General features: G+C 62.0%; 1 protein-coding gene across 2 annotated transcripts; it reads left to right on the forward strand.

Moving 5' to 3' along the window:
* Positions 1–1,739: 1,739 nt before the first annotated feature.
* On the forward strand, positions 1,740–20,646 carry GATA5 (GATA binding protein 5). 2 transcript variants are annotated; one of them, XM_034641190.1, is made up of 7 exons: positions 1,740–1,883; positions 9,624–10,188; positions 11,385–11,560; positions 17,849–17,974; positions 18,380–18,467; positions 18,777–18,901; positions 19,328–20,646. In XM_034641190.1, the coding sequence occupies exons 2-7, from the start codon at positions 9,645–9,647 to the stop codon at positions 19,598–19,600; spliced, it is 1,332 nt and encodes a 443-aa protein (XP_034497081.1). In that variant the 5' UTR covers positions 1,740–1,883; positions 9,624–9,644; the 3' UTR covers positions 19,601–20,646. The 2 variants fall into 2 exon arrangements, with proteins under 2 accessions (XP_034497081.1, XP_002925788.2); XM_002925742.4 differs by lacking the exon at positions 1,740–1,883 and having other exon boundaries at positions 9,513–10,188; positions 19,243–19,545.
* The last annotated feature ends 748 nt before the right edge of the window (positions 20,647–21,394 follow it).

Consider the following 21,394-nt stretch of genomic DNA (forward strand, 5'->3'; position numbering starts at 1 on the left):
AATCTGGACCCCTGGGGAGGCCCCAGCAGGGAAGACTCAGCTCCCTGCTGCCCACACAGTCTCTGGAGCACTGGGAGCCTGCTTGAAGCCCCTAGACCAGGGGACAAGGCAGAAGGCCACATGAGACCCCTCAACACTGAGGGGTCAGTAGGGCTGGCCCGGCCCCCAGTCACTAGCATCCCAGGAAGGAGGCTCCTGCTAAAGCCAGACCTGCCTACAGCAGTAAGTCCTTTCGTGGGCCCAGGTGGCCCTGGTGGCCAGGCACTGAGTCAGGGAGCTCAAGGGCCCAGGTGGCCCATCTGAAGGTCAGTGTCCCAGCCAGCTGCCCGCCTAGGAGTGAGCACAGCTGCCTGAGGAATGCCCAGACAGAAGGGAAGAAATCCCCTCACCTTCAAGGCTTCTGTGTGCACGCACACACACGGGTACACACGGGGTGTGTGCGTGTACGGGCGAGTGTGTGCGCGCGTGTGTGCGTGTGAGCGCGTGTGAGCACGTGTGCCTGAGGCGTGCGTGAGCTGGGCTCTTTGTGCCCTCGCTCCGGATCCTGCGGACTGTGGAAAGAACGGGCTAGGTGCTCAGAAGAACCCCACGCCTGGGTGCTCAAAGAGACCCCGGGACACCTTGCGCCCCCTCCTCCCAGGAGGCGTTCCCTCTGGGCTCAGGTGGAGCAAATATGCCCTCTCCCTGTGAACTGTGAGGCTGGAGCCACGCCCGGGTCAGGGCCCTGCCCTCACTGTCCCGAACAGGTTTCCTGTGACCCCTGGAGCCTCTTCAGCCGAACTACACAAATGTTACCTATTTCCCACTGCGTTTAAGTGTATTTATCTCCATACTATTTATTCATTGTGGAAAATATGGAAAGTGCACCAAAATTCAAAAGATAGAAATAAAAGGCATGCGCGGTCCCAGCTCTCCAACCACTCTCTCGCTTCCAAACCCTTTCACCACCCCTGGAACCTCACCGGTCCCCTGCCGCCGGGCCGCAGTGTGGATGATGGCGTTCGACACCCCCTCACGTCTGTACATTGAGCAGACACAGTTGGAACGAGATAAACTTCTGCTCTTGGCGGGAAACCCAGCATCCTGCCGACAGAGGTGGGGGGGGGCTTCTGGGCTGTGCCCCCCCGCCCCCCGCCGCAGACCTTGGCAGGAGAGTCTAGAAGCTCCTAGGAGACCCCCAGCCCAGGTTGACAGGTGATGGGGCCGGGGAGCCCCTCACTGGGAACGCCTCAGGAAGACGGGGCAGAAAGGGGAGTGGGGGGCACTGCTGTAGGCTCAGCTGCAGAAATGCAGGGGGAAGAGGGAGGGGAGGGAGAAAAGGAAGGAAATTCTTTTGAAGATGAAAGCCAGAGAGCGTTAAAGAAAGACCAAGAGAAAGCACCCAGCTCTGCCTGAGGCTAGGGGAGGGAGTTACACCAGCAGGACGTGTGCCCCCCACCCAGTGCTCAGCTGCCTCCAGGCGGAGCCAGCCCCGGATCCTGAGGACGTGGCCTGGGTGCCTCCCTCCAGAGCGTGGGCCGGACCACGCCAGGCCAGGCCGGTTGATCTCTCAGCCCCCAGCACGGGCGGGTGACAGTGAGAAGTAAGTCCTGGCCCCTCATGAAGCAGCAGCTGGCTACAGGGCCAGGGGACGTCACCCGGCCCAGCCCTGTCGCATCCCCACTGAGTCCGCCCTCTGGGAAACCCCAGTGAGTGCCAAGGGGATGTCATGTGCCCGCTGCTGACTTTGGGGGCGGGGGTGGGGGGCGAGGCAGCTCACCAAGAGAACGTGCAGACCCTTTGGTTCGAGGCCCAGTAGCCCCAAATCCGCTCCTATCTGGTTAAAAGGGAATATTCTGAAAGCTTCACTCAAATGGACAGTTACAACTAGCCAGACAGACCAGGTGAGTGATCTCTCACCTGCCCACCCAGGCATCATCCAGAGTCAGCCATTTGGCCTCTGAGGGCCATCTGGGAAGTCCTGGGAAGTCCCCTTATGGGACACAGACCCAGCTGGCCCCACCCTCGGAGCCCGAGCTGCTATGAGCCTCAGGAGGGGTCACTTTATGGGGCGTGGGCCTGACCCCGGCATGGCACCCACACCCCCACCCACCCATCTCACAGCCCTTGAATGGCCAGACCCCCCCAATCCACCCACCCCCACCTCTCAAGGCCTGACCGGGGGCAGGGAGCCCCGCATTTCTACCCTGCGGCCGAGGGGCAGTTGGCCCAAGGCCCCCCAGCCCCCGTTCTTAGAGGGGCCGCTGCCTGAACTCCTACAGCCAGCTGTGCTGGGGCCACGCTTTTCTCCGGGTTGCCAGATAAAACACAAGCCCTCTCCCCAAATGCGAGCTTCAGCTAAGCCCCCGGTATGCTCTTGGAGTAAGGGTGTCCTGGGTGCTGCGGGGCGCGTCCTAATCTGAAACACTGTCTGTCCTGCTCCTTCCAAGCTCAAGTTTAGCTGGGGGCCTGTCTTTCTGTCCGCTGACTCTCGCCACCTCCACTCTGTTTCCCATTTGCGGCCTCTCCACCAACCCCCACAAGGCCTCCTTTCTGGGTCCAGCAGCTAGGGGGGAGACAAGAGGGACTGGACCAGGCTGGCCTGTTGCTTCCTCTCCACCCAGGCATGGGCCAGATCCCTTACCCCACGGGGACCAGGTGGAGACAGGAGCCAAGGCCTGGAGGCAGCTCCTCCCAGCCCCCAAGTGGGTCACTTCCCAGGGAAGGGACAGGAAGAGCTGGGTGTCCCCTTGGGAGGGCCCTAGGGTAGTGCCCACTTCTTGGCCATCGAGGCCTCCCCTCAACGCCCCTGTGCTGCTGTGACATGCACACGCACAGTCCTTTCCCTGGAGGAAAGTTCCGGCATCGGACACACATCACCCTCTCGCAGGGTCAAGGTGAGAATGGAACGGGATGATACGGGGAGAGCTCAGCCCCCAGTGTGACACCCAAGAATGCCCTATCCCACTTCTGAGAAAGGGTGGTGCCCTCCCCTTCTCCCCGGGAGCCATCCCGGCCCCTCCCAGAGGGTCCTTCCACCAGTGAGGCTGGCAGCAGGCAGGGAGGGGCCCGGACCCGTCACTCTCATTCACAAGCTTTTGGGCCAAATAGCAGCAAGAAAGTCCCACTGGCCCGCTAGGCGGGGGATAAAAGAGCACATCTGGATCTTTCCAGGACCTCCAGCGGACATGGTGGAGAAAAGCAGGAAGGTGGGGTGGTTTCTGAGCCATGCCACTTCTTCGAGCTGGTTTCTCTCCTGGGATCTCCCCCATCAAGATGGACACATGCAGGCAGATTTGTGCTTGTGCACGCGTGTGTGTACAAGCACGATTACGCTTGGGGGTTCATTGCGGGCGTCACCACCCAGCGCCCAGGGCAGGAGCTCTGCACCCCAGGCGCTCCCCCCCAGGCCTTAAGCAGACCGGCCAGCAGCCCTCCCCCCGGGGGAACACAGATCATGCACAGACTCTTACAGTGGCCATAAGGACCCCACCCTCCCAGTTGGGCCTCAGTGATGCTCTGCACATTGGACGGGGGCCTGTCGCAGGAGCCGAAGGGCAGGGCCCCGTGAGGCCAGGCAGGGACCGGGGCGGAGGCTGGGGCAGGGATGTGCCCGCCCCGGAGGCGTGGCTGGGCGGCAGTAGGTCCACACCAGCGCTGGAGCCAGCTGATGGAGCATGGCACGGACCACCAGACGGCTCCGGGGTTAATTTCTGCAAACAGAATTTCTGAGACCCCAACCACATGGGCTACTTTTTACATCTAAGTGTGTGCGTGGCTATGCATGAGTTTCCAACTCCAGATAAAGCCGCGACCTGGAGGGGAGTGTTTGCAGAGGGGAAAAGCCCTGGGGGGGTGGGGCAAGACTTCACGCACAAAAGTGGGGGTGGGGGTGATAAACAAGGAGCCTACTTCCTGACCTGCCTAGGGGAAAACCATGGTCTAGGGAGGACTGGCGAGGAATGCCGCTTTCCCTCTTGCGGGGAAGCCCCTCTGGCCGGGAGCCACGGAGAGCGTCACTTTCAAGTCAGGAGCTCTCATTCCAGGGGTAACATATGGTTTCGTTTCCATCTGCTCTGGCAAAGTCAGGGACACAGAGCCTCGGAGGTCCCAGGAACCGCACGATTTTGTGCAAGGTCAGGCGGGCAGCAGATCTGACGGGGCAGCCGTCCATCCCTGAGGCCAGCCTGGGAGTCGGGCTGTTTTATTGCCCCCGGCCCAGCCTGGTTTCCAGGCACTGCGTGTGACGTCACTCGAGCTGAAGTAATTTACACCTAAGAGACGTGAGGGGCTGCCGAGAGCCACCGGCTGTCCCCCTGCGCATCCTCCTTGGGCTTGGGCCGGGAGGAAGCGGACACCCCAGCCCGATGGCCAGCTCCTGTGCACCCTGGGGCCCTGCCCGTGCCCCTGTCCCTGCTCCTGGCCCCAGAACGCCCTCCCTCGTGGGCATGCCTAACGGGGGAGCTCCTTGGCCTGGAAGCCGGTCGTAAATGTCTTATCATGTGACAGGACATTTGCCAAGCTGCAGTCACACCACCCGCTCCCACCGAATGGGGAGATAAGCCCCTCAGAGGGCGATTACATCTCCCCGAAAACAAACTTGCCTCAAGTCCTTCCCCAGAGGACCCCCCTCTAAGTGGGTTGTCTGGTGACCTGACCTGGGTCAGGGTTTAATGCTGAGGGACGTCAGGAAGGGGCTTTGAAACTAGATTAGGTTACATAAATGATACGGCGGCCCGAGAACTGTTTTCCCCTCCCGCTCCCCTTTTCCCAGCAGCCGGCTCCAGGCCCCTCTGGGTCATCCGCAGTGCAGGCCCTTTATAAGGCCCGAGCCTCCCATTGGCCAAGGCCTGGTGGGCGGGGCGGACGATGACACCCCTGCAAGGGCGCATGGGTCCTGGAACTGGAGGACCCGAACCAGGCCGGGTGGGGCTGCGGCCAATGGAGCCCAGTCTCCAGGAGCTGGGCTCCGATCCTGTCTCCACCTCTGCCCAGCCCTGGCCTTGGACCAGTCCTTCCGTGGAGGCCTCAGTTCTCCCATCTATGAAATAGGAGTGAAAACTCCCACCCACCACATGGCCATGAGCTTTAGAGGAGTTGACACACAGGACGCTCCAGGCCCAGGCTGCACTAGAGTGCTGATGACGGTAGCAAGACTAGCCCCAGCTCAGGGCGCAGAGGGCACAGGCCAGGGGGACAGGCAAGCCTAGGGCCGCCTTGGGCTCTGGAGCGCCAGCACATGCAGGAGAGAACATGCCAGCCCCTTTCCTGTCCTTGCTGAATCCACCCCGGGCTGCCCCCACCCCTCCCAGCCCTGCCCCCAGAGGTCCCCATCCTCCCTGACCCCCCACCCCAGGGGCGAGGTGTGTGGTTCAGAGATGCCCGTGCTGGGGAAACCCTGGAATGATCCACGTGGATTCCACCCCATTCCCCCAAGTGGCAGCTCTGGGGCTCCGGGGACGGCCAGGTCACAGCCTCGCGAAGGTGGAGACTGGGCGGAGGGAAAGGGCTTTGGGGTTCGTTGTTGTTGTTGTTGTTGTTGCTGCTGTTTCCTAGCCAACATGTGCATTACTTTATTTTTTTAACTTAAATTCAACTGATTAACATATAGTGTATTATTCGCTTCAGAGGTAGACTTCCAGGAAAGGGCTTTGAACTGGCTGTTCACCACCCTGGGGAGAAGGGGCCATGGGGCTTCCCTGAATAACTGGGGAGGACCTCTAAGCTCCCAGCTGCTCCTGACCCCGACCCCCCCATGTCCCCCCAGGCCTCCTTTCCTTAACCGCCCCCACAACACTTACAGGAGGGGTAAGCCCCTGGGGGTTGGGGTTCGGGCAAGGCCAGGCTCCGCCCCACTCCTGTGGGTGATGCACACAGCCCCCTGCAAGGGCCTACTTCCAGGGCACTGCTCCGCTCCCCTGCGCTGGACAGACAGCTGCCTGGGCCATAAGGCAGGGTGTGCATGGCAGGAACCCCGCCTGGGGCCATCCCTGGAAGGGGGCCGATGCCCCTCGTCTTTGGGTGAGGCAAGGCCTGGGTCCCTCTTGGGAGCAGGTTCAGAGGCCCTAATCCTCCCTTCTCCCCCCCAAACAATGGGGGCTGTTTTCTTTTCTGTCCATAGATGTGTTTGAGTTAGTAATTCCTGAGCTCCAGGGTGGGAGGGAGCAGCTGCTGGGCCAGTGAAACCCGGAGCCTAGGAGGCCAGGGAGCCCACCTCTGCCCTGGTCCCCACCCCCACCACCATTCCGGCTCAGGCGATCAGAGATGGGTCACCCCCCCCCCGCCCGCACCACCCCAGGGTCCCCAGAGAGGGAAGCCTGGCAGCTGGGCAGGGGCAGTCACAGCTGACCTCTGAGGCTGAAATTCTTTCCTGTGCCTCCCCGGCCCTGCTCTCCGCACCCCCCCACGCCCCGCGCACAAGCTGGCTACCACTGAGATCCTGGGTCCCGGTGCTCTGCTCCCCTCACCTGGTTTTCCTCAGCATTTGCCCAGTGCCCACAGAGTGCCCTCCTGGGGACGATCCTGCGGTAGCTAGCCCTGCTAATTCCTCCCCAAGCCAGTACTGTCATCCCCACATTGCAGGGGAGCAGGGGTGCAGAAAGAAAAGTAATTCACCCAAGGTCACACAGCCTTGAGATGGCAAAGCAGAGCCCCAAAAACCTGACTGTTCTCATTCACGCTCCAACCTGCTGGTTCCGAAGCTGTCCTCGAGGCTCAGTGTCTGCTGAGGAGACAAAGCAGGAACACGGCCAATGGACCACAGAACACGATGAGGCCCAAAGGAGGGGAGAGGGAAAACCACGGACAGAAAGGGATTTGAAAGCTGGGTCTTGAGGGATGTATAGGAGTTCAGCAAATAAAGAAGAGGGCAAAGAAAGGGCCTTCCAAGTTGAGGAGCAGTGTGGGCAGAGACTTAGGGGAGAGGCAGGCTTGTACCTGGACGGACTAGTGGGGAGACTGAGGTCCTGGCAGACTGGGACACCTGGCTCCCTGAGGGGGGGCAGCTACACAGAAGGGCGACAGGCTCCTTTACTATGAGAAAGTCATTTGTGGTAGTAGGGGGAGGCTGGGCAAGGCAAGGGTAGGGTGGGGAAGGACCTGGGCTTTGCAGTTCGGGCTGAGATGCCTTTCTTTTTGGTTCGAGTAGAAGAGATTTGTGAAGATGTCCAGACGCTGTCACAGACAGCCAGCGCCCCCTCTCACCCTGTGGCTGCGCCCCCCCAGGCCAATGAGTGTCCGCGGGTGTGCATCCTGGCGGGGTGGGGGATACCACCGCAGCCTTTGCTTCCATGGGTCGGGGCGGTGAGCGCACACCCAAGTGGCGGGGGGCGGGGGGAGGCCGTGGTCGCAGGCATCGCAGCTCAGCCCTGGATGCCCGCAGACTGTCCTGTGCGGTGTCCAGCCAGCGCGGAGGCTTCCAGCAGCAAACGTCCCCCTTGGAGACCAGGGTATAAGGGCAGCTCCTGCCGCCCTCACCCCCCCTCCAGACATACTCTCCTGGGAGAAGAGTCTCAGCCTTCTAATCGTAAAACAAATACACATCCGTTTTAGAGATTCGTGAATACAGAAAAAGCGACCAGAGATCGCCTCCCTTGCGAAAAGTTTGCATCCTTTGTTTATTTTAATTACCTGGTTTAATTATTAGCTGTGTGACCTTGAGCACGTGTGCTAACCTCTCTGGGACTTGGGAATGACGATAACATCATCAACTTCCCAAGATTGACGGAGGATTAAGAGGAAACATCAGAGAACAAAGCCGATCACCCACTGATGCTGGGGTTCGCTGTTCAAGGACCCAACTGGAGTTTATTCCTGGTACAAAATGCAAGCCCCGCCCCCACAGCCCTAGCAGGATCCCAGGCTTGCTGTTTTAGGAGGTGGGGGAGATGAGGTCTCCCTCATCTCCCCTCTCCTCACCCCCAGTGTCTCAGTAAACCGGGCTCTGTGTGGAAGGAGGAGTAGGGTTCAACCCGCTTCCCGGTCCACTATCGCTGGAAAGGTCCCCTGGCACAGAGTCTCCAGGACCCTGAGTAGTACAGGGACACCTCTTGGGGGCCCACTTTGAAAGAAAGATCCATTGGCGAAGTCTGGGGGGGAGCAAGGAGGGGCCCTCGGCTCAGACCCCAGAAGGTAGTGTGGGGAGAGCAGGAGCCACAGGAGTCCTTCCTGGCAGGTGGATGCGAGGCTCTGAGGGCTTAGAGCAGTGGGGGAGTGTGGGGGAGGGGCTGGGAACGGAAGTGGGGGAAGCAGTATCGAAGGCCACCTGCTCCCCTTCCCAGTGGCACCCCGACAAGGCTTGTGGAGAGTCTGGGGCCTGCCCTGGAAACTTCACGGGGTCTCCAACCAGGGTGTGAGTAGGAGCCTTTCCTGCCACCCTTCCAAAATGGTCCTTCCTGGGCAGCACAGCCAGGTTCACCCCAGATGCCTCAACACGCACCCCAAATCCCTGGAGAGTGCAGGAGAGGGGCGTACAGGGGCCGCTGCTCTCTCCACAGGCAGACAGCCTCTGGGGTCTAGCCCCCATGGAAGGACTGAGAGCCCGTTGCTATAAACAGGAACATCCGCTGCCCCCAGCACTGCAGCCAAGGCTGCCTGGCAAGCCCAGCTCCTGTCCAGCCAGTGTCACCCACTGGAGCTGTCCCCTCAGAGGACTTGGGGCCTGTTGAGGCCCCAGAGAGTCCCCATCTGCCACAGCGATACCACCACAGGGTCCACCCAGGGAGTGCCAGGGGGCACCTCCATGACCTTAGTGGCCTCCCACCGATTCCACATTTCTGGCTCCTGGAGGACATCTTGACCCCACGACGCACCTCACCACCAGGTCCAGGCGCACCCCACCACCAGGGCCAGGCAAAAGGTCCCATCCAGGGGCAGAGGGGAGGAGCTGCGCTGGGGTGTGGCGCAAAGGGAGTGCATCCAGGTATCCAGGTGGCACCTGCCAACCCAGCCCAAGCCCCCACCCCCACCCCGGGATTGGGCCCCCAGTTGCCATGCTTGGTCAGAAACTGAGGAAACTGTGGGATTCCCAATGCACTTCGCGCATGGGGTGGCCCTCTTCCACCCAGCTGGAACCCAGGGACACCGAGCTGGGCGTCCCCGTGGAAGCCGAATCTTGGCGCTGGGCCCCGGGTCCAGCTGCAGAACGACGGGCCCCACCGCCGCGTGTGCGGGAGCACGGCGGACCGGCTCTTGGGCTCGGCTGCAGAAACCCGGGGGACACCGGGCCAGCCTCAGGAGGAGCCGGGCTGGCGAGGAGGGAGGGGTGGGGATCCGCAAATCCCCGAGCAAATTTAGGGACGTCTCCGCGTCCCAGCTAGCCCAGGGCCCCACCGAGCACTGAAGCAGCTCAGCCGGGACGGGGCGCTGGGTGCCCGGTGCCCCGCGCCCCGCGTCCCGAGCCTTTTCCCGCCGAGCCCCGCGGGCCGGGCCTGCTCGGGTCACGTGGCGCCGCGGCCGCAGCCCCAGCGCTGACCCCGCGGGAGGGGAGGAGAGGGAGGGGCGGCGGGGCGGGGACGGCGCGGCGCGGNCCACAGCCCCGCCGTTCTGACCGGCGGCCGGCTGGGGAGCGGGGAGAGCGGCACGAGCTCGGCGCCGCCCGGGGGCACAGCAGCCGCGAACTCGACGCCCGTCCCTCTTCCCCGCAGGTCAAGGCCGCGTCGGGGAAGATGTACCAGAGCCTGGCGCTGGCCCCGAGCCCCGGCCAGGCCGCCTACGCCGACTCGGGCACCTTTCTGCACGCGCCAGGCGCCGGCTCCCCGGTGTTCGTGCCGCCCGCGCGCGTCCCCTCCATGCTGCCCTACCTGCCTGCGTGCGAGCCGGGCCCGCAGGCACCGGGGCTGGCCACACACCCCGGCTGGGCGCAGGCGGCGGCGGCAGACTCGTCAGCCTTCGGCTCCGGCAGCCCGCACCCACCCGCCGCTCAGCCGCCCGGAGCCACCGCCTTCCCCTTCCCGCACAGCCCCCCGGGGCCCGGAGGCGGTGGCGGCGCAGGGACCCGGGACGGTGGCGCCTACCAGGGCGCGCTGCTGGCGCGGGAGCAGTACCCGGCCCCGCTCGGGCGGCCAGTGAGTGCGCCGTACCCCAGCGCGTACCCGGCCTACGTGAGCACCGAGGTGGCCCCGTCCTGGACCTCCGGACCCTTCGAAGGCAGCGTCCTGCATGGCCTACAGAGCCGCCCGGCTGGCCTCCCCGGCCGCAGAGCGACCTTCGGTGAGTGCGAGACTGGGGTGCTGGCCCTACCGGGGTGCAAACCCGCACCCTACGAATGCTTCCTGGCCAGGCCCAGAACTCTGGGGACAAGTAAACCCAGGTGGAATATGACTTCTGCCACAATCTCACCCTCCCTGAGATGTAAGGCACAGGTCCTGACCTTTTACACCTTCCTGAGAAAGTGTTTCTACCTTTCATTCGTCTGAGCCGAGCATTCTGGATGCTGCCAATTTAGAGCCTGCCTCCTAAATGCTCTTATGAAAAGTTTTGCAAGTGGTTTTTATAAAATTCAAAATCCTGGTTTATTTAAGCAAGCCACCACATTCATCTCTGTTCTAGAATGTTTACAAATTCTAATTTGAGACCTGGTTTCAATTGCTCCCCTGGGGTACACATTTGGATAATCGGATTCCAGGCCTGGAAGGCGGGGGTTCGCTCCTCAGGGTTCTTGAGTAGTTGGCACCCGGACACCTTCTCACCCCTGCGGCCAAACACCGAGGGCCGAGGGCCGCAACTGCGTTTGCTGCCTGAAGGGACCTGGTCCCACCCTGCCGCTGGAGGAGGCCTCGCGGGCCGATCTCCAGCGGCCTTTGGCCTCCTGTGCCTGCCCTGCGCAGGAAGCGGGATCCCCTCCCCCAGAGTCCAGGGCAGCCCCACGATGATTGATCCCCGCCCTGCCCGCATAGGGTGCCTGGCCCAGGGCTGCTGCCTCCCCCCTGCGTGGGCTTCTGGTGGCGAGGCCACGGTGCGCTGTTGTTCCAGGGAGGACCTGGGTCGTCACCACAGCGAAACTGACAGTAAAGGCACCGTAGCCCCTGTGGGATGTCCCCATCCACTCAGCCTCACCACCACCGCCCCTCGAGACTGTCCCGTTTTGCAGAGAACAAGGCCCTTCGGCCACCTCCCTCTGCCAGTGCTGACGACCCTGCCTCCCCGGGGATCCAAATTATACCCCTGTTCAGTGGGGCCGATTTGATTTATTACTTCCCCCCACCCTACAAAGGCAGCCCTAACCATTCTTTTTAAACCCGGCACAGACTTTATTGTATGTAAAGTTAAGATTTAGAATAAAATTAGATACAATAAACTTTAAAATAAAACAAATTCAAGGTGCACATAAAACAAGGCAGACGTGTCGGTGGCTGTGGGTTTGGGGGAAGCCAGAGCCTCGGCCCACGAGCTGCCCGTCCCCACAGTGTCGGACTTCTTGGAAGAGCTCCCCGGCGAGGGTCGCGAGTGCGTCAACTGCGGGGCCCTGTCCACGCCGCTGTGGCGTCGCGATGGCACCGGTCACTACCTGTGCAATGCCTGTGGCCTCTACCACAAGATGAACGGCGTCAACCGGCCGCTCGTGCGCCCGCAGAAGCGCCTGGTGAGTGTGCCGCCTGTCCCCGCCTCGAGCAAGCCCGGTGGGGCAGGGAGCTGCTGGCACAGGGACAGCCTGGCTCCGCGCGCGTGGGGGGAGCTGGGAGGCCCAGGCGCCACGACAGGACCTGCCCCGCTGCTCCACAGGAAGGGACAGAGTGGCCGCTGAGCTTAAGGGTGTGCGACCCGGGTCCCAGCCGGCCTGCTGGGGCTCAGCCGTGGGGCTCCGAGGGTGGCAGGGGCACAGGTGACTTGGCCCAGGCACCGGGCTGGTGACCGAGGGGGCTGCTTTGCTGGAGGACGTTGAAATCCTAGGCAGAAGGGCCTTTGGGGCCCTGCCTCTTGGGGAGCACTTTCTACCCGATACCAGGCGGTTGGGGCTGAGACTGGGACTGTGGCTGTTCAAGGCACAAAACGCATTTTCTCTTCTGGTTTTTTCTGGTGTGTGGCTGGTAGAGTGGGGGACTGGGAACTCGACTTTTGCCCCGAGCAGGGCAGAGTCCCCAGAAACTGTAAAGGCTTAAAGTTACTTGATCCAATACAGTCCCACAGGCGAACGTGGACGTTCAAGGAGTTTGTTAAACGGTAGGGCCTGCCTTTGTTTGCAAGCTGTCTACAGTTAAAGAGGCCGTGGTGGCTCTGGGGCCCGAGGTCTGGGCATGGCCGTTTCTGGGGGTGCCCAGCCGTCTGGTCTAAGGCTGGTGTGAGCCCTGTCGGGGCCAGGCAGCTGGTGCTGGCCGGTTCTGGTGCCTGGGACCAGTGAGGGTGGGGCAGGGGGCTGGTCCCCCCCACCCCCCTGGGCTCCATAGCCCTTTGCCTTTACTAGAAACCCAACGCCTGGGCTATGGGAGCCCCCAACCCTTTGAGGCCCCAGACCAGGCAGGCAGGAAGCAGGACTGACTTGGGCAGTTTGGGGGAAACCACCGTTTTTCTCCCCTGATCTAGCCTGGCGTTGGGGGCTCTGCAGGCCCCCCAACCTCCCTCCACCCACACTGTGTCTCCTGGAAGGAGGGGATCCCTGGGAGTCCGTATCACCCCCTCACTTTCCTCTCTGGCCGTGTGATCACGCCCCGACCCTGACACGGGCTGCAGTGGCTTGGTGTCTGATGTAGCCCTCGAGGAGAGGGAAACTGAGGCTAAGAGCAGAGTGTCCTGGGGGACTGCAGCCCCAGCCAAAGCCTGGCCCCTCCCTGCTCCATTCATTCTCCCCCATGGGGACACACTGGTAACCAGGAAAAGGTTTGGGGCCTCCCTGCCTTTGCCCCCCCCCCACAGGGCCCACCTCCCCACAGGAATTCCTGACCTGGGAGGTGAGCAGACAGAGGCTACCGTCAGGCATCCAGGCATCTACTTTCACAACAGCCGGACGATGACCCCTGGGGCTCAGAGCCACTCAGAGGCACACAGCCTGTAAGCTGCAGGGCCTGGGTTCCGAGCAGGACTGTTTGCCTCGGGCTCCTGTGCGCTCCCCGCTCACCAGGATTCTGCTGGCCCTGTCCTGGGTGTCCTGGCCTAGGCCCCTGCACACACTGTCCTCACGCTGTGTTGTCAAGATGAAATGAGGCAGGGCACTCAGATAGGCCTTGGCCAGCTCTGTGGACTGGCTGAGGACAAGGCATCTGGCCTGGTGAGGTCTCTGCCTCCTGGTCTGGGGGATAAGGAATAATTAGCCTTAAGCATGCTTTCTGGGGTAAAGAACCCCTTCATGCCTACCTATCTCCCCAGGGCGGCAGGCCTCAGAGGGTGGATAGCCGGTCACCGCTGCGTCCAGGCCCAGGCAGGTCTGAATGTGGAACATGCCTAGCAAGTGTTTGCCAAGCGGGGCTGGAGGCCAGGGGTGTTCACGTAGCCGTCCTGCTCCCATCTGTCCTCAAGCTGGCCCATAAGGGTTTCCTCTGATCTGTTGCTGAGTTCCGGCCTGGCACTCAGGGAGGGTGGCCCCCCTGCTTCCCTGTGGCTGTCCCGGCAGGGCCAGGCTCATGCGGAAACGTGAAGGTTCTTGGAGTGTGCTGGGACCAGAGCCCGACCCACAAGGCTCCCAGCTATGGGGGACTGGCCAGTGGCCCCTGATGTGCCCCCACCAGCACCTCGCTCTCCCTCACCTGTAGCCAGAACTGATGCCCCGGGAGAAACTGTCCTAACCTCTTATTAAATGACTAAATAAGTCTAGAAGCTCAAAAACAACGAGCAGGCGTCCCCCTCCCAACAGAAGCGGTAACCCTTCTGTCCTTTGCGTCCCACGTGCATCCTTAGTCCCAGGCTGGAACCCTTGACCTGACGCTCCTGTCAGTGTGGACGAGTGGCGTAGTTGCGGTGGTTCTGTGGACGCCTGTGTGCCTGCTTGTGTGGCCAGGTGCTCTAGAGCCCCTCGAGCCCCTGCCCCCGCACGTCAGAGCCCGGCACCCAAGGCCAGGGGACCATTGGCGCCAGCTCCGGGAAGTGGCCGGTGCCACATGGGGCCTGGCATCCTTCGCAGAGCGAATCTGGACCTTGACGAGGACCCTGGGCTTTCCTTCCTGCACGCCTGCCTCGCACACTCGTCCCTGGCACGGTTCGCCCTTGAACAGCAGGGGACACGCGCGTTACCACCTTAAGTGTCCACCACGTGTCCTTTTCCAAGTGCGTGGGAGGACCCGCTCAAAATCGGGCCATTTTCTGCTACCACTTTTTGGGAGCCAAGGGGCTCACTTTCCAAAGTGTTTTTCCCTGTGCGCACTCACTTCACCCCTGCAAGCGGCGCCACCACTGCTGCCGCAGGCTCCCCTCCTCCGCTCTCCTCCAGCCCCTCCCCTGGCTCCGCCCTGCCCACCGCCCTGAGTTCGTCACTCGAATCCGATGGGAGGCTGCATGTGGGGCCTGAAGCTCAGGGCTGCTCTGCTGCCTCGAGCAGGCTCTGAAGTTTAAGTTCTTTTGAAAAGAACAGAACAAAAAAGAAAAACAAAATTCAGCCCGGGAACGCCCGGCCGTGAGGGGCCCTGAGAGCGGCAGGCCCAGCTGCTTGTCCAGGGGGGGAGGAAGGACAGGCGGAGGCTGGGAAGGACAGCACGGCATCCCTGACGTGTGCTCGGCATCCCTGACGTGTGCTCGGCGAGGGAGGCGGAGGGAGGCGGTTCCGAAGCCTCTGGCCTCTGTGTCCCATATACCGCGCAGCCTGATGAGAGGAAAGGAAAATATAAATGAGCCAACACTTTAAAATATTCTTCCATTTTCTTCATTTTAATTTATGTTTACTAAAAAATAATTCACTCCTAATCCAGGTGCCCGATTTTTCCCTCGTGCTCCCAGGGTACAGAGTGACATGAGCTCCTGCGGCTGCTTTCTACGGGCACACATGGCATGGGCTCCCACCACGCCTGTGTCTCGGGGCGGCTGGGTGCCCATGGCTCTCCTTCTCCGAGCCACACAGGAACTGCGGGGGACGTTTGTGGGAGGGTGCAGACGAGCCCACGTGTGTGTGCTCACAAGTGCTCCTGAAAAATAGCACTGGGGTTCGAGGCTCGGCGCGGGCACATTTGCGCCCTGGCCAGGCGTTTCTGTAAGAATGACTTAGTGTGAAGGGGCTGATGGCCCAAGGAGATGACAGGCGTGGCACTTGGATCTTTCAACAACGGTGCCGTTTTTCCAGAAGGTGGGATGGCCGTATGAGCTCTAAGGGAAAAAGATGGGTAGAAGTGCCCGAGGGTCCCAGCAGGATGGGGGAGCGAAGGCACAGCAGGACGTGGGGGCCTCACCAGTTAAATGGGAATTTCAGATAAATAGCAACTAGCATTTTGGTGTATATCCCAAATATTGCACGGAGACGTACTTGTACAGAGTACTTGCTGCTTGTCCGAAGTTCCCGTCTAGCTGGGCAGCCTGGGGCCTGGGGCAGGTCCCAGGGCCCCCTCCCACTTCATTTTTTAATTTTTTTTAAAGATTTTATTCATTTATTCATGAAAGAGAGAGAGAGAGGCAGAGGGAGAAGCAGGCTCCCTGCAGAGCAGGGAACCCAATGTGGGGCTCAAACCCAGGACCCTGGGACCACGACCCGAGCCGAAGGCTGACGCCCAGCCGACGGAGCCCCCCGGGTGACCCGCCTCCTCCCACTTTGGGAAGGAGGATGGACTGTGGGCATCAGGGACCCCACCTCATGCTGGACAGTGAGCTCCAGGAGGGCAGGGGGCACCCCCCATGTGCATAACTCCTGGCACCCCAGGGACAGACGGGAAAGAGGGACAGGGCAGGGAGGGGGACAGGACAGGGACAGGACACTCAAATCACGTCCAATAAAAGCAGCCGCTTTCTAGGCACGGTCAGGCTGGGGACCCTGGTTGACTCCGGGTCCAGTGCTCCTTCCTCTGCCCATGCTCCACCATCCGGCCAGGGCTGCAGCCACCACCTCCTTCCCGTTTTGCTGGGGCCTCAGCTGGGTGCCAGCTTTGTCTGCTTCAGCTCGTGCATGAATCCCAGCCCCAGGTGCTCTCGGGGGGACCGAGGGAGATCCCTGGGAGGCTGGACATCAGGACGAGTTTCCCCAGCAGGGCCAGAGACTTGGCCCAGCGTTCCTCTGGAGTCTCCGAGGCCTCGTCCCTTCCTTGCCTTTTGGGCCTTTTGTCCCAGAGCCTGGGGCAGAGTCCTGACTGGAGACTGGAGGCCAAGCCTTCCATTAAATAGTGCAGAATTCTCTGGAGTCTGTGGCAGCCACCTGCAGGTGGGAGGGGTGGGGAGGGGAGAGCCAGGGGGCATGTCTTTCCTGTCTTGAGTCTTCTTGGGAATGGGCAGAGGACTTGAGACCGGGTCCCACTCTCCCTCTCAGGCCATTTCCAGGGGCTGACCTGTGCCCTCAACCAGCTGACCGCAGCCTGAGGGTAAGGAGTGGGCAGGAGTCAGTTGGCAAGGCTGGCCGCGCTCAGCCATGGCAGAAGGAAAGATCCTAGAGACTGATGAAAGATGGGAGCTGAGCCTGGTCCCCTGTCTGTCACTCCTGACCCAGGACACATTCCTTTTGTGGTTGTGTTTGGCCCCCTCACTTTCAGTTGCCCCCTGGCTCCGTCCTGGACTGGAGACCACCAAGAAGAGGACACATGTCCTTGGGACAATCTTGATATGGGGTCCTCACGGGCTCCTGTCCTGGTGCCCCAGGGTGCCACTGAAACACCGGATCGGATGTGGCCCAGTCTGAACCCAGTGCCAGGGAGGACGGATCAGATACCCTGAGTCACATCACTGTGGTCCGGGTGAGCAGTCAGGGACCTGGACCAGGGGCTCAGTGCGAGTGGAGGAAAGGGTCGGGCAGGTTCACGGGCACCTGAGGGCCAGGAGGGGGGATGCGAGCAAGACAGTAGTGCTCCCTGAAGATGAAGCCTGGGCGGCAGGGGAGGGCGGAGCGGCCAGCAGACTGTGCTGAGCGGTACGGGGAAGGGCTTTGGGTCCCAGGTCCGAGGTGCCTCTGGGGTGGGGGTGGGGAGCTGGCACACCCGCCTGGGACTCCCAGAGTGCAGGTGACCCGACCCCAGGTAACACAGGCGGGCTGGGCTTTGGCGGCTCACGAATCCTGAGTGGGTGGGAGAGCCCCTGCGTCAGGCAGGCCCACTACCCAGGCCTTGTTAGGGGCAGATTCCTGAGCCCCAAATGACCCACCCTCTCAGGATCCCTGGAGTTGGTCCTGTCTGGGCCTTGCCAGGCCCCCAAGTGCAGAGAGGTTAGGGGTCCCTGGTCAGATGAGACCTGCAGAACTGGGGGTCAGTCCTGCAAGGAGACATGGGAAGGAGGTAGGCCTCTGGAACGTCAGGGCCTCAGGAAGGTTCTGGATGTTTCCAGTCTTGCTCTGACGTGCGACACAGCGAGCAGCGCGAGGGAGGTGCGGGCAGGCGAGCCTCGTGCCCTCAGCCCACCGCCCGTCGGAGAGGTTGAACTGAGCACGCGCTCTAGACCCTGTCTTCGAAGGCGGGTGCCCTGCATGCTCAGCCTGAGGCCTGAGCGCCAGAGGAGGACCCTGCGGCCCGGGGGTGACGGCCGGCGCTGGCCATGAAAGAGAGAGAGAGCACCAGAAAAGCAGTTGCCTTTCAGTGTTGGGTTCTTCATGGGGTCCTGACCCCACAACGGGTGGGTCTGTTCTCACCTGCTCTTTACTGGGGGGGAAACTGAGGCCCAGGGAGGTGAAGTGACCCGCCCCAGGGCTCGGGAGGCGGGCAGTCCCTGTGGGGCGCAGACCTCTCGACCTCTGCACCCGAGCGCCTTCTGGCCCGGCTGCACGTGGCCCCAGCCCGGCCTCAGGTCAGTCCCCCCTCCCGCTCACCTGGCCTCCCCCCCACAGTCCTCGTCCCGCCGAGCCGGCCTCTGCTGCTCCAACTGCCGCACGACCACCACCACGCTGTGGCGGCGCAACGCGGACGGGGATCCGGTGTGCAACGCCTGCGGCCTCTACACGAAGCTGCACGGGGTGAGCAGGGCGGGGGGCGGCGCGGGGTGGGGGCCAGAGAGGGGCAGGGCGTGTTTCCCGCCTGGCCCCCGCGGACTGCTGGAGCCGCGCCTGCACTGTTCCGGTCGGGCCCACTGAGGCTAAGCCTGGGACAGGGGCTGGCCCCCTGGTGTGGTGTCTGCCCCCCCAGAGCCCTCCTCGCCCCTACAGCTCTGTGGGGGCCGGGCCTGGACCGGCTCCTGGCTGCCCTGCCTGGAGGAAGGGGCCACGCCAGGGCCAGCTGCAGCTCCCCGGACGGGGCTCAGCTCCCCGAGTGGCTAGCTCCGCAGGGCTGACATTAGGGCACGTGGCCATGCAAGGGGCCCAGGGGTGAGCAGGGACGGGACCAGCCACCCGCCCCTGCCCACCCCTGCCTGCCCCTGCCAGGTGCCGCGGCCCCTGGCGATGAAGAAGGAAAGTATCCAGACACGGAAGCGGAAACCCAAGAACGTTGTGAAGACCAAGAGCCCCTCAGGTGCACGGGGCCAGGGCCCATCAGGATGCCGGGAGGGAGCCCAGTGCCCAGCCCTCACCACATGGAGTCACATCAAGTGTCTCAAATTCCACCATTAGACAGTTACATGTTTGGCTCAAGCATTGTCCTCCTGAAGAGCAAATACCCCTGGTTCTGCCCTGGTTGTGTCTGGTCTGGTGGGGGCTGGGGGGTGTGGGCCCACCCAGCTGTGGGGCAGGAGGGTAGAGTGAGGACGCCACACCCAGGCCCTCTCATTAAGTGACCCGTGCAGCTCCATCTGGACGCTTCTGTAAATGCCCCGCCTTCCAGGATGCCCAGGGAACAGCACAGCCTCGCCGCCCTCCGTCCCGGACCCTGAGAGCCCAGCGGCTGCTTTGAAACCCAAACCCGGTCTGGCATCCCCTTCATGCCCTGGGTCCAGCATCACCTCCCAGGTAAGGCAGGTGGGGTGGGTCGGGTCCCCAGAGCTGGCTCCCAGTACTTCCTCAGGGAACCCCGACTCTCTGACCAGGTCAGACCCCCTCACAGCCCCCGAGGGCCTCTCCCAGGCTCAGGGCTGGCCACACAGTTGGCCATTGGTACCAGCAGCTGACCTGCGGCAGACGCCAGGCTTGGAGCCCCGTGTCTGTCATCCTGCCGATCTCAAGGAGTCCCCCACCCATCCCAGGGCCTGAGGACGTCCCTTAAGGCAAATGGCCCAGTCCTGAGGGCTCCTTACCCCAAGCGAGGCCAACTGGCCATTCCTGCATTCCCATGCATCCCGTTCTCCCTGCAGGCCTCTGGCCAGGCGGATGACCCCCTGGCCCCCAGCCACTTGGAGTTCAAATTCGAGCCTGAGGACTTTGCCTTCCCCTCCGCAGCCCTGGGCCCCCAGGCTGGCCTCAGCGGGGCCCTGCGCCAGGAGGCCTGGTGTGCGCTGGCCTTGGCCTAGGTCCTCGGGCTCCCAGCGGACCCACCTCGCTGCCTGTTGGGCTCCAGCACAGCAGAGAGAGACCACCAGGCCCACCCACCAGAAGAGACGAGCCAGCGAGACCTCAAGGCTCTGGGCATCCCTCGCCATGGTGGTGAGGAGGCCTCTGTACAGACAGCAGTCCGACCCCAGAGCAGGAGGAAGGCAAATGAGAAGGGCCTGAGCCCCCACCGCAGACAGCAGGGGACTCCCCCAAGTGCTGTGCCAGGCTCTGACCGGGCCACTCCAGCCAAAGCTGACCTGGGACGCCCACTGCCAACTTGAGTTCTCTTGTCAACATTTGCCATCACCGTGTTTACACATTGCAGAAGTTGGAAAAAAACCCAACTTCCTGTCATAAAACCGGGATCACAAACGAAATGGCTGAGGTCAGGCCAGCATCGTGAATGAGGGAAGCAGCTGGACATGGGACCTCCTCAAGCCTCAGGATCTGCCCCTTTCTCACATCTGATGGATAGAACCACGGCATGGAGAACTTTCCCTCCTGTGAGCGAAGGACTGCCAGAGACAGATGTGCAGGTTGTGCACTGTACCAGGATGCTACTCCAGGGGCAAGCCGCCCACACCGTAATCACCTACTTGTGTATTTATTTGGATGGTTTTCCCAGAGAGGGCAGTAAGGGCTCTCATTCTGACTGAATCTATGTATTGCGACCACTTCTGACAGGCAGAGTAAAGGACCTGGGGCCCCATGCTGACCCCACAAGCCCTGTCAGGTGACCACACATCCTGGCTCACCTGGGGTCATCCCAGTTTAGTTTGTTGTCCCAGTGGAATTGTTATTAACACCGCTTGACTTACAGAAGCCCTCCACTCACGGAGTGGGGTGATAAGTTAGAGGGTCATGCTGGCTGGAGACAGCTCTGCCCAAGGGAGCTGGAGGGGAGGCGATAGGGAAGGGAGGGAGTGGGGCTCCCCATACCAAAGGGCCATATCCTCACTTCTGTTCAGTGACTGCCTTTCGCCAGTCAGTACCGTGAGCTGCTGGGGCAGCTGGGAGCCCGCGTGGTGCCATCCTGGTAAAGCTCGTCCTTCCTGTTGAAGAACGGTGGTCCCGACGCCAGCTTCCGGGATGCGCCCGTCTGTCCTGAGCTGGCACCTCGAGTTCCAGCCACGCAATTTACACGTGATCTTGTTTTTTGGTTTTTTTTTAATCAAAGACAAATGATGCCATGAGAAAAAATGTAAAATAAAGATGTTGATTTTGCATTTCCTTTTCCCAAACGCGTGTGGAATTTTCCAGCCCAGTCCCTGCCGGCCAGGTCGGCTCCCAGCCTGGGGCTCACTCAGGCCATCTCTCCGTTCAGAAACTTGTCTCCACGCGTTGGTCTGCTGGACCTCGCTGGCCACTCCGAGTCAGCCAAGAGGCCCTTAAGCACAGTGCCTTTGAGGTCGCCTGCCTGCACAGGGGAGGGACATGGGGTCAGCCTGGGGGCCCACACTTGGGGAAGTCCTTGCTCGCGGGTCAGGTGGACTGCAGTTTAAGGGGCTGCCCTGACTCTTACTGCCACGCTGGCCCCCAAGGAGGGGACAGGGACCAAGCCGAGGTTTGGGGCACTGGGAGACCATATCTCCCTGTGGGACTCATGCTCCTGCCCGCGGGTCAGCTGGCAGCCTGGCAGTATTGGGTTGAGCCCGGGGGACACAGGGACACAAGATGTGAGGTGGGCCCCCAGGCAGGCCAGGTGCTGGCACCTCTCACTTTGCAGATATGCACGGGAGGGAGGTCACTAGCCTTAGTACCTTGGCCCCTGTCTGTGAGTCAGGACCCGCACCCGGCTACACAGAGGGCTTTAGCAGGGGCCGCCCAGAGCTGGGCGACCCGACGAGCCGATTAAACACAGAATCTCAGGGTCTGGGAGCCTGCATGGTGGCCAGCGCCCAGGGTCCCTGTGGAGCCACATTGGGAGCCCTGTGGCCAGGCCGGGCTGTGGAGGAGGACCTTCGGGGCGCCATC

This window comes from Ailuropoda melanoleuca, chromosome 13, assembly GCF_002007445.2.
Source record: "Ailuropoda melanoleuca isolate Jingjing chromosome 13, ASM200744v2, whole genome shotgun sequence".
Taxonomy (NCBI): Eukaryota; Metazoa; Chordata; class Mammalia; order Carnivora; family Ursidae; genus Ailuropoda; species Ailuropoda melanoleuca.

What these genes read in the sequence shown, in the direction of transcription:
- GATA5 (XM_034641190.1), top strand. Translation starts at nt 9,645, where the DNA reads ATGTACCAGAGCCTGGCGCTGGCCCCGAGCCCCGGCCAGGCCGCCTAC. An exon ending in CGGCCGCAGAGCGACCTTCG is followed by an intron (nt 10,189 to 11,384) that starts GTGAGTGCGAGA and finishes CCGTCCCCACAG; the next exon opens with TGTCGGACTTCTTGGAAGAG. An exon ending in TGCGCCCGCAGAAGCGCCTG is followed by an intron (nt 11,561 to 17,848) that starts GTGAGTGTGCCG and finishes TCCCCCCCACAG; the next exon opens with TCCTCGTCCCGCCGAGCCGG.